The sequence below is a fragment of the Tyto alba genome, unplaced genomic scaffold (genome assembly GCF_018691265.1).
Source record: "Tyto alba isolate M040663 unplaced genomic scaffold, T.alba_DEE_v4.0 Super-Scaffold_38, whole genome shotgun sequence".
Taxonomy (NCBI): Eukaryota; Metazoa; Chordata; class Aves; order Strigiformes; family Tytonidae; genus Tyto; species Tyto alba.
Genome location: NW_024881313.1, coordinates 22,738,745 through 22,750,816, shown reverse-complemented (window position 1 = coordinate 22,750,816; position 12,072 = coordinate 22,738,745). Strand labels below are relative to the sequence as shown.

Here is a 12,072-nt window from a genome sequence, read left to right as displayed (position 1 = left end):
CGAGATAATGAGCATGTTTCTGAAAGCCTGCCTCCTTCTTTAAGTGTTCCTGTTGTAAGTATGACATCATATTTAGAATGAAAAATTACAGCAGCATAAAAGTCCTAAAAACACCCCAGTGTCTCAAACAAAAACATCTGCCACAAAAAAATAGAACACTGTGATTAAGAAAATGAAGTACACAGTTTAATAAAGATTTGCTAGTGTAAATACTCTGTTGATAATTACACAAATAGATCTCATTATTAACTCTTCAAAAGGTTCTATTTCCTCAGCCTAGCTATGAAGTAATTTGTGATTCTAGGATTACTTTTTCCTCTGTGGTATTTTCATCTCCCTGTTGTAGTTTGAAAGCTAAAGCTAGAGAAATTGATTGGCAATATGAGAAAAGTAAAAATGGAAGATTTGTCACTGTACTGATGTAGTTGTGCTGATATAAATAGGGACTTGATAGATACTAAATGATCACCCAGAGCGGTTTAATCTCTCTGAGACATTTTGTAAATCTAACAACTTTCTACATGGGTATTAGTTATGATGCTAATTTAGAGTCAGTACTGTGGCTCCTATAGAAAAGTGATTATTATGAATACGCGGAACTCATTCTACATACCTCATGGATTTTTGATGATGTTCTGCAGATAGACATGATGACTACAGTGCAGAAAGCAGCATGCAGCCGAGCAGAGAGCTACACTTCTTGGTTCTGTTTGACAACAGCTTCTAAAAACAGGAAAAGTGCCCTGACTGTTAACCTTCTCCACCCTTTAAAAATCTCAAGTGATTTTAATTCTGGTCTTTTCAACTTCTTGAAAACCCTGGACCGGACTATAACAGTTTGCTCAGTCTGGACGGCATATAAATCTTTAAATGCTGTGTGACAGTGAGAAACGATTAGGGAGCTGGACAAAACCATCCTGTGCATTGCCAGCTGGATAGCTGTATGCTTATTTAAAGAATGTATACATAATCTCTGCTCCAGGTCAGGTTCAGCCACAAAGTAGTCTTTAACATCAGAAATTTATGAGAAACTCAAATTCTTCAGTAACTACTACAGGTTTTTAACTGTATATATGCCTAATGAAACCCATGGCAACACACAAAATTGTAGGCAAGCACCTGAATCAGTGTGACAGGTGTTGAGTTGTAGCAACACCCTTTTAAACTCTGCAGATGTGACCTTGGTAGACAAGAATCAACATTTGGACTTTGAGACTCTTCCTCCAGCTACTGGATGTAAACTCTTTCCTCAGCTGTCTGGATACCAATATTCATACCTGCTGCCGATAAGAGTTGCTGATCCAGTCACCTCTTTTCAGAGATCACTTATGAGTAGCACAGTAAAAAAAACACCACAACCCAAAACATCATTATTGTTTTGAGACCACAAGACACACCCTTTCATTTCACACAAGACCTTTAATATTTCTTACAAATGCATTTTCTTCGTTCCCTTTCACAGAGACCTTAGTTGTCCAGCCTCTACACTGAAAATAACCAGTCTAGAAAAGAAAAAAAAAAAAAAAAACAAATACAAACAAACCCCACATTCCGATAACGACACATGAAGTATAGAAAATTTTACGTTTACCACCTTCACGGAGACAACAAAACCCAGCTCCCCCCAGCCGGGACGCCGAGGGGTGGCCGCAGGGCTCCGGCCAGGCCCGGTCCCAGAGGCCCCCGAGGGCGGCCGTGACCGCCGCCGTCCCGCCGGGGGAACCCTCACGAAGCCAGGTGCAGGTCGGGGCTGGCGACAAAAGCGCTAAATCCTGAGTTAGGGCGGAAAAACGGAGATTATTCCTGTGTGAACGTCCCCCGCCCCCCTTCCCCGCGCTGAAAACGCTCGAAGGGGGAGAAGAAAACGCCGCCGCCCGCCGCCTCAGGGCGTGCTGGCGGAGGCCGGTGGCGGGGCGCGGGCCGGGCCCGGCGGGGCTCTGCGCTCCCCGGCCGCAGGGCGGGTGCCCTGGAAGGCAGCCGGGAACCAGTTCCTGCCCTCGCGGTGTCGTCGTCGGAGGTGGGTGGATTTTTGGAGGGAACAGAAACCGCCAGCCTGGAGGCGGGGGAAGGTGACGGGCGCCCCACCGGCGGAGGGAGCCGGAGCCGCCAACCCCGGGAACGCCTCGTCGCCACCGCGGGGCTGAGGGGCCGGAGCCCCGCGGGCTGCCGAGTAAGAAGGGGCGGCGTGAGGGCCGGCGAGGCAGCGCCACCCGCCGCGGGGTCGCGCTGCTGGGGCGGGCTGGGGGCGGTTGCCGGTCCCTGCTCCTGTCAGGGCGGGGGCCGCCGCGGGGCGCCGGGAGCCGTTTGTAACGGGACGGGGGAAAAGGGGCACCGCGCTCGGGAGCGGAGGCCGCAGACAGCGAGGTGCCGCGCTGGCCCGGGGAAGAGGTCGCGGTCACCGGCGCGGGGCAGGCGGTTAAGCCGCGTAAAACCCCGCGCCTTCAGGGGGCCCGCTGGCTGAAGCGCCTCGGCGCGCCGGCGGGTCCCCCTCACGCCGAGCCCAGCGCGGAGCGCAGTAAGCGGCCCCCGCCCGCGGCGGTGGGCGAGGCCGGTGCCCAGGTGGCCGGGGGAGCGCGGCGGGCGCAGCTGGCGCGGCGCGATGGCCCCCAGCGGCGGTGGCGGAGCGGGCAGCGGGGGGGGCAGGGCCAGCCCGGAGCGGCCGCCGTCTGCCGCTGTCGGGGCGAAACGGCGCATCTGTGCGGAGGGAGGCGGGAGGCCCGAGGGCGGGGCGTGGGGCGCGGTGGTCTGATCACGAACGGCTCCGGCTACGTAGACGGGGGGGAGGGAGCCGCCTGAGAGCGGGGTAGGCTCGCCTGAGAGACAAAAGCCCGGCTCCGCCGAGCGAGGGGCTCGGCCTCGCTGCCGCCGGGAGGGCTCTTTTGTTGCCGTTTCCTAACCGGAGTTTGTGTGTTTCCCGCCGCCTCCCGCCCGGTCGTGGCGCTGGTTACGGCCGGGACAACAGACCGCGAACAGGCGGCGGCTTCCGCCCAGCCCGGTGAACGAGCGGCCCCTCGGCTCCTGCCCCGTCCTCCACCAGTTGATCAAAGTTCGGCTGGGCCAAGACGAGAAGCGACCGAGCTGCTGCCCCTGCCAGCCGGGGCTCCCTTCCTCCCTCCCTCCCTCTGCGGCCCGGGGCAGCGTTCCCCCATCCCAGATCCCTCCCACGGCACGAAAACCCGTGTGTAGCGAAGTAGGAGGGAGTGGGCGCCTCCCGCTTCTCTCCGCCTGCCCTCTCCTCCCCGCGGCTGGGGCTCTGGATAGGAGGAGTCGGAGGAAGAGGAAGATGACGAGAGAGTGCAATTAGCCTAACGAGGGACGGGTGGCGGAGGCGGCGGCAGCGGCCCCGCGCCGAGGACTGACACAGCTGCTCTCTCTCTCTCTCTCTCTCTCTCCCCTCCTCCAGCCATGAAGGCAGAAGCCGGGGAGCGCCGCTGAAGCTCAGGGCCGTCCCGGCGCTCTTTCCTATGGCAGCTGCGTGAAGGGGCCGAGCCCCCTTCCCCCGGCGGCGGGGCTGGCCTCGTCGCGGCGGGTGTGTGCGAGCGGCTCCGGCAGTGGTTCCCCCCTCCCCTCCTTTCCCCGATGTGGGCTCCAGAGGATTTGCTCCTCCTTTGTAACCGGGAATGAAATAATGGCGACCCGGTGGGCAGCGGGGCCACCCGGCGGAGATGGAGACAACGAGCCCCCCCCGGGCGGCGGCAACGGCGCCGGCGGCCAGGTAGGAGCGGCGGGGGCGGGCGGGGCGCGGGCTGCGCGGACGCGGCGGCGGGCAGGGCTGGGCGGCCGCCTCCCGCTGCGGGGAACGGCTTGGCTGGAGCGGGCTTAATGGCCGCCCCCTTTCTCCCTCCCTCCCTTCCTCCCTCCCTCTCTCTTCCTGCCCGCCCGCCCCGGAGTTGCTGGGAGTTGGACGCTGGGAGCCGTGCGGGCGTGCGGCTCCCCGGCAGCGGGAGGGGGAGGCGGCCGGCCCGGCCCAGGGCTCGCCTCGCCGTCGGGGCGTCGCTCCTGGGCAGGGGGAGGCGGGGGCTCCGCTTCCCGCCCCGCCGAGCGGCCGCCGTCCTCGCCCTCGGGGCGGCGGTTTCCGTGGGGTCCCCCCCCGGGCCTCCCCGCGGTCAGCTCGCAGCGTGTCGCCCCCACGCTCAGTCTCTCCGCGTCGCCCCAGCGTTTTATCTGCCCCGTCCCCGAGGGACGGGAGTGCTTTGCTGGGCGGCGCTGGGGTACGGCTTCGTCCCCACCCCTCCCCGTCACGCTGAAACCGTGGTGCTTTTTAGTGGAAATACGGGCCTGGCCTCTGCTTCCTTGTAGCCAGTACTTGCCACCCCCTTGTCTGTGCACAGCGGCTTATATTAAACGTATTTATATCTATAGCATTTGTTGCTGGAACAGTCCTCTGTGTGTTTAGCTTAAAAACTTCACAGCATGCCCTGTGGTGGCACCATTGCATGTTTGGACTCGCAACCCAGAGTTTTTAACGCAGAACCGTGTCTGATGCTTCCTTCTGTACACCCTATTAATAGTAATAAATGTCAGCGAAACAACTGTAACTTCAGATCCAACAAATATATATATATATATATATATATAACAGCTACAGTTGACTTGTTCTAAGATCTGTCTTAAACTTTATTTACAAAGACAAACTTGCTTTTGTATTTCTCAAAGTTAGAGCATGTTGTGCCAAAGCCAGAAAACTGACTTAAATCTCTATAGGGCTGTGAAATGGATGCCCTTTATATAGATGATCCCCTTTTGTTTGCTGAAATTGAGGTATAGTGGAGTGATTTTAAACCTAAAGAACTTGGAAAATTAAAGTGTGGGTGGGTTTTGGTTTGATTGTGGGGTTTAGTTTTTTTTTTTTTTTTTTTTTTTTTTTTTTTATTTATTTTAAGGACCCTGGGTTTTAATTCACTGCTATCATCAATTCACCCCTTTGCCTTGGTTTAAAAGTGGCACGTATGGTATTGTAAGGTTTTGCTTAGTGCCATCACCTCAGATAAGAGATTCACATAGTCTCTAAAAGCAGGTAGGTTAGGTGAGGACATAATGTGAGTCTTAAGTAACCAAGCAGAAGATGTTATGATTTAAGACTCTGTGATAAATTATGATTCTTAATTCTTATGCAGGCTTAATCAGGCATTATTCTTGTTGATGTCCTTTTTAAAAAACGTGACTAAAACCAAGGCCATTTTTGGAGAACCTGTCCTTTAATACTGTTCAAATAGTGTGGGAGGAGACCACATGTCTAAGTGTAAAAATTAAAATCTGCTTTTTAATTCTGTCATATTGAGACTGTTGGTGTTTTGGCACTGACACTTGTCATAATCCACCTATCCTTAGTGTGGTAAGCCCCAACAAGGCTTGGAGTGCTTTTGGAGCTCATCATGTTAAAGCTGTCTAATTGGGGACTACTAATAGGTACCTATTCCATAGTAGTTATGGAATTGCAAAATGGACTGCTCTGCCTGTTGTTTTGCCTGATACATTTTTACTGCAACATAGAACTAAGTGCTAGAAAACATGCATGATTGCCTTAATCACAGTAGGCTTGACATCTTTTCTTGAATGTAGATAGCCCTCATGAATGCCTAATCAAGGTTGCAGTGCTTTCTCAGTTACTTTAGTGTACATATCACAGCGTGGCTTAAAGTCCAACTTACTTTCTTGCAAGTTTTTTCATAGATTGGTGTAAAATACCAAGAGAGAGTGAGGATTTGTGACGTGGGATCTGCTGTCTCAGTTCAGTTGACGGAACAGTTACTGTGTATAGTGCTTGATGTGCTATATGTGAGTGAACAAATCCCTTTAAGGGAAGTCTTACCTGCATTGAACAGTAAGAACTGCTTTTCTGCTGAAATAAATCAGAAAATACCTTTAATGAAACACTATAAAAGAATTTTAAGTTTGCAAAAAAGTTGCTGCAGTTGCAGGGTTTTATAATGTGCCAATAGTGACTTGCAAGGTATTAGCAATTTTGGGAAATGATTTATGGTTTTTGGACACTGTATCCCATACGGTGTTTGTATTGTAATGCAGTATTAACTCATCTACATTTAATGTGTAGCTGTGGACCTATATGCACAGCACACTGACATGTGGAAGATTCCAAGCATAGCCTGTGTTCATCATGGCCAAGGGAGTTGCAACAGAAATTAGGATTTTCAGCCAGTTAAAGGTTTTGGAAATGTTCAGCAATAATCAGAGTTTGATCAAGAACTGAAAAATTTGTCCTCTGGCTTCAAGATCATTGGTCAAAGAAAGGGAATGTCTGACTGAGAAGCTAGTGCTTCTTTTGAATACAAAGGTGGGAGAATTGAGGACATGTGATTTGACTACTTTAGGTAATGTATGTGCTGTTTGAGAATTGCTTTTTGTTTTGGATGCCTGTCTACTCATACTGTGTTTAATTTGGTCATACCTTGACATGGTTTCTATTTTTATTTTCACTTCATTTTTTTTATTTTCCCTTTGACACTGTACCTGGTGGTCTTTCTCACTTCAGAGCCCCTTCACTGAAGTGATTGTTGAGAACAAAGATTGTGCATTCATGCTTGCACGCTTCTGTCTGAACATACAGCGCCTTTTCAAAGGGACAGATCACGTATTCTGGGCTCTTGGGGAAGCTGGCAGAGCGGGCCAGGGACTCTCAGGGCTGTTTGCCATTCTGTTTGAAATCTGACACACATTTGCAAATGGGTGCAAGAATTGCTGAGCTTATGTTTATAAGGACAGATAAGTGAGAGCATGTTCTTTCTGGATTTTAGATTAATAGGCATATACTATCTCTGTTCCGTCAGGTTGTAGCAGTGTTTTGCTGGAGTGATTAAGCCCTGCTGAGGTACAGGCAGTACTACTTTAGTCACAACATCCCATCTACAGGCCTGTCCAGATTTGAGGCTGGAGCAAGATTCTTGTTAGTGTAAACTTAGTCTCCCTTTTTCTGCCTTTCCCACTATTTTGCATTTACTTAAAAGAATTGCTAAATCTGTTTGTGGTGTAGTTTGCTGTTAATGCCTATTAAAATTACATTCAAAATGTTAAATGTAGGACAAAAAAACATTAACCACTGTATGTGTGGCTTTAAAAGCCAAATTTTTATTGTAAAAAAATACTGTTTCCTCACTTTATGAATACTAAAAATACTTTATTGAATAATTTTATTAACTGTTTGATATTCTTCTGTTGGAACTCATTAAAGCACGCATACATTTAGATGTTTATTGCAAATTTCTAACACTTTACTGCAAATTTGCATTAAGAGTATGGGGTTTTGGTTTTGTGTGGTGGTTTTTTTTTTTTTTTTTTTGGTCTGGCTTAACAGCTGAGTTGTTAGGAATAGTTGATTGTCCTCAGAGATTCCTGAGAATTTCTGTATTTATTTGGCAATAATTAGGAAATATATTTCCAAAGAGAAAACTCAGAGGTTATTTAGTACTTGCTTCGTAACCACAAATACTCAATTTCAGAAGGGGGGACAAAACCCCACAATATTCTCACTCCTACACTTTATTAGAGAGAGCACAACTGTCTAAACTGAAGAGAAGCCTGTGCTGGAAGGGTTAGGAACCAGAGAAGGGCAATGATGACACTAAAAATAGAAAATGGTTGGTGTTCTCACTAACAATAATTAATAGATATTTTACTAATTTAACGAAACAGTTGGGATGACATTGGTAAACTTTGAGTGGTGATTCCCAGGTGTGTGTGTCTACTGTAGGTGCACAATCACTGAAAAGCTGTATTTTGATCTTGCATTTCAATCTTTATGTAATTATGTAAACATGTAAACTGTTCTGGAACTCTGTATTGTTGGATATCAGTGCATTTTCTATGCCTGATGCTTAGAGGTTTTAAGGTTTAACTGTAATGTTAAAAATTGGAGAAATGCATTTGTAAGATTTTATGTCAAATAATACAAAATACCAAAGCTAGTAATTAGAAGTGCATACTACTTACGGTGATAGAAGAGTCTGCACAAACCTCGCATCAAGGGAGAATAAATTCAGTATAAATACAAGCATTACCAGGAGCTATGGTTGCAACTTTTCAAAAAGCTTGAGTCAAATCCTGTTTAATCACGCAGGCGTAACAGTGACTTCTGCTCTCATTTATGTTGAAGTAAGCCTGAGATAATTTGACAGAACATAGACCTCTTCCATGAGGAAATGTTATGTATTTGAGAAGTGATGATATAAAGCAGCAAATAGTTCCTTCAAAGAAGGGATCTGCCTTCAAGTGTAGTTGCATCGGATGGTTTTTAAAGTGACTTTTTACTTCTCAAAAATACACTTTTGTGGATTATACCACTTTGACAATCATTTGAAAAACCACCATTTTTGTGAGAGAAACCTGATGGACTGAAGAATATCTTGAACTACATCAGTACAAAATAATTGCATTATAATGCATATACCACATGCAATAAAGAGCGAACTTTTTTCATTAACATCAAAGCACTGAGTTTTTTTCCATGTATAAGCTATTTTTAGTAATTTCTATTATATTGATATGTGTAATTAACATATCTACTACTTCAGAGGTATTATTTCTTGTCTGCTATATTTACTTCCTTACACAAAAAACAATCAAGAGAACTGTTGGGGAAGAGAAGGTGTTTCTTCTTGCACCCTGTATACATTTGTGATCTTGTCCATCTTGAATGTATGAAAATGTCTTCCTGCAGGTGGGTGACCAGATTGTAGCTCAGCAGAACAGTATGAACTCTGTAAAGAGTAAAAGCTGGTCTTTTTTTTTTTTTTTTTTTTTAATTACAGATGTTGCTGTGTAGATGATGATTGTAATATAAACATGTGCAACCTGTGAGCCTTACTAAAAGAAAAACTTTCTGTATTTATTACTAAGGAAGTCTGTGTAGCAGTGTTAGACTAATGTGTTGGGAATATATACTGATGCTTTGTAGCTGGTGGGTTTTTTTCCTCTTACAACAATTGGAAGAAAAATTAAGGTTTTCCAACATTGAGAGGTTGTACATTCTTCCTTCTTGCAGTTCTTTGTATATTGAATTGCACAGGATAGGAAGCAGATATTACAAATTAGGAAATGATGTTAAATGAAAACAGATTTATTTCCTGTTGTTAACAGGGGTCATTGTTTTTAAAAAGCATGAGTTAGCCCTTCTATAAATGGTGAGGCTTCTAAATTGGTGTTGAAACAGACTGAATTGACAGCACTCCTGAAGTCAGTCTGGTGAGCTGTTAGGTGTAACCCCATGGTTGTAGAAGGCGTCAGATCCTATGATCTCGTCAAATCCTTGAACTTAGGGCCTTTCTACAGAGGAAGTGTTTGTCTGCCTACTGTAATAGATTGTATACATATATATGTACTAACTAATATGTTGTGCCAAGCAGAGTAGATAAACAGTGTATGAGAGTTATGCTGTTTGATCAGATTGGTGGGTGAATGAGAATAATCACACCACACTTTGACTGTTTCTTATACAGAATGTAGATTAATATAAATACTATGTGTTTCTCCTGTCCAAATCCTTATTATATCTTGTGATTTTTAATGTTTTTGCAAAGACAATTCCATGGTATTTTTTCCCCATCACTTAATTGTAGGCACATACAGTGGAAGTATAAATGCAGCTGATGCGCGGCAAAAGCAACATCAAACAGGCTTTGACTGTGTTCCTATCAGAGGCTTAGCACATTTTGTAGACCCGAAAGTGCCTAAACTTACAGTTGCAAGGTGGAATAAGGTGTTTAATGTATGCAGTTCTTAAATACGTGAAGATTATTTTGTGGGAGGGCTTCCTCTGATGTGTTTTTCTTTTTTGTTCTTTTTTTTAAACCAGGGTGAAATGCATTTTTCCTTTACTTCAGGGAACTCTATCTACTTCTTGAATTTTATTTAGCATCTTTCACTAGTAATGGTGAAAAAATTAGTAATGGTGAAATTACTGTTTAATCATTGCTGTTGGATTTGAAAAGAACTCTTCTGAGGAGATGATACTAGAGGTTAGAGATTGGATCACTTGGTAATAGGAGAGTAAAAACTAGGCACAGCTATATGCTTTGTTCTGTGCCTCTTTATCTCTCTTTGTATTGGAGGGCTAGAACTACTGTATCTTTCTGAATTAGTGTGCCTTACTGTAATTCTGTATGTCATCAGTGAATTGCGTTCAGCAGGAAATGTTGCTGCTTTATATTTTCTGTTCTTGATTTTTGAATTGTAGAATTGTAGTTCAGAAAGTATTATGAGTGAAGCATTGGGATCTGTTGCTGCAGCTCTGAACAGTATGATGTTTGAGAAAGACTGATACAAATCATGTTAAGTAAATATTTGGCTCTGGGCATGAGAGGTTCTGTGTGGGCAGTCTGGAAAAATACAAACAGCTGTTTAGATTTTTGACTTGGGCTTGCAACCATGAGCATACACCTTTGGGAATATAGGTAGTAGGCTTATTTTTGTTCTACATTTCTTTATTTCCATTTGCTAGCAGCTGCTGCTTTGCTTAGAGAATGAGGTGCCTCCTTAGAGGGCATGGCTAATTACAGATCGGCTGTTGGTGGAGGGGTGCACTTTGAGATAGACATTTTCTTTTATGTGTGTCTCATTTGCATAATGTGTTAGGACACACAGTATGGACTGCATTAAGCACTAGAGAATACACTGTAGGGAATAATCTTGCATTGGCAACACTGAGCTGGCTGGATGACATAATCTTCCTTATTTTAATTTTTGAGGTTTGTGCCTTTTTTTTTTTTTATTCTCTTGCTTTCAGGGTGAGGGAGAAAAAAATCAAAGAAAGCTACAAATTGTATTGAGGAGAGAGGTTTTAAACATGTCTGAGTAACAGTTGCAGTTGGTACAAATCAGTTGAAAAGAGAAGCCTGAGCCTGTTTCTGAAGTGATTTTTTTTTTTTCTTTAATTAAACAATAGAAATGGTAGTGTGCCCTCCTACTTAGATCTATGTATACTTATTTGTATACTTTAATGGAGCACTATTTCTTGTTGAAGCTTAATTGCAAATCACCCCTTAAAAGACTGTATTTTATTCTCTTGTATTTTAACTTTTCATCTAGGTATATGGAGCTCTTTGTGTTACAAAGTTCATGAGAACATAAGAGAATGAACACTCTTGTAGTAAATAATGCTAAAAACAATCAAAGCTTCCTTAAATTGCCTCAACGCTAGTGTTGAGTATATAGATGTTCTCTACTTCAAATATCTGTGTACTTTTTTTTTTAATTCCAAGTCTGAGGACAGAAAAGCCTAAAATAGAACTGAGGTGAATAGGTGTCTTGGGTAGTACCTGTTCTGACAGTTGGATGAGCTAAAAGAGAATCATTAAATTCTCAGAAATCCCTTCCAGATCCTTTGGCTTGTGACAGATAGACACAGTCTACCCAGTGGTATTTTTGTGGTATTGAGGTGAATTCAATTTTGACAACTAAAACCGAGCTCATTCTACAACTTCAGTTGCATTTTTGTATTGGATAACTTCACATGGAGAGACATTGTTCAGAAACGAATTTCTGAAGGTAGTCATGTGGATTTCAAACCCATGAGACAGTTCCAGTTATTTTTGAGGAAAATACAACATCTTAACTTGTCCAAGGACTGCCCTATTGTAGTGGAATGTGGAAGTGGTTGATTTCCTAAGAAACTCGACTGAAATTTAAATACAATTCTTTAATTAAAGTCTGTTATAGTTTAGACATGTTTGAACTCATATGTCCTCAGTTTTATAATGTTTAAAAGGGCTAGAGTTTAGTAGGTGCTTCCAGGGGTATGCAAAACTGTCAAAATTTCATTATGATGCAAGAGTTGAACTGAAACATTTTGTTGTTGTTTTGTCCAGCAAAAGAAACAGCAGATCTAGTATGTGCATCTTGAGCAGGTGGCTCTAACTACCTGTAGGTTCTGACCTGTTTTTGTAAGATAAATATCTGGTTAGGGTATCTCCGAAAGGAATGCCACAGTTTTCATGTAACAAGCCATCCGATTGCAGTTCATGCTTTGTTATTGTTGCTGTGCTTTTCTTCTCAGCTCTCCAATTTTGATGCAACTTTAATAGGGAGCCTGTGACTCTGGTGAAAAGTATTCCCATGTGT

The 12,072-nt window shown here is 44.7% G+C and overlaps 1 protein-coding gene across 4 annotated transcripts in view; it reads left to right on the top strand.

Annotated features, from left to right (window-relative positions):
• Window positions 1–1,742: 1,742 nt before the first annotated feature.
• ARHGAP21 (Rho GTPase activating protein 21) overlaps window positions 1,743–12,072 on the top strand; it is a 115,459-nt gene continuing 105,129 nt past the window's right edge. For 3 of the 4 annotated variants that reach the window (XM_032991033.2, XM_032991026.2, XM_032991010.2), the window contains exon 1: window positions 2,815–3,715. In XM_032991033.2, the coding sequence (XP_032846924.1) occupies window positions 3,629–3,715 (87 nt within the window). In that variant the 5' untranslated portion in view covers window positions 2,815–3,628. Of the gene's footprint in view, window positions 2,171–2,814; window positions 3,716–12,072 lie in introns of those variants that run through there. The other variant, XM_042801865.1, reaches the window with a different exon arrangement.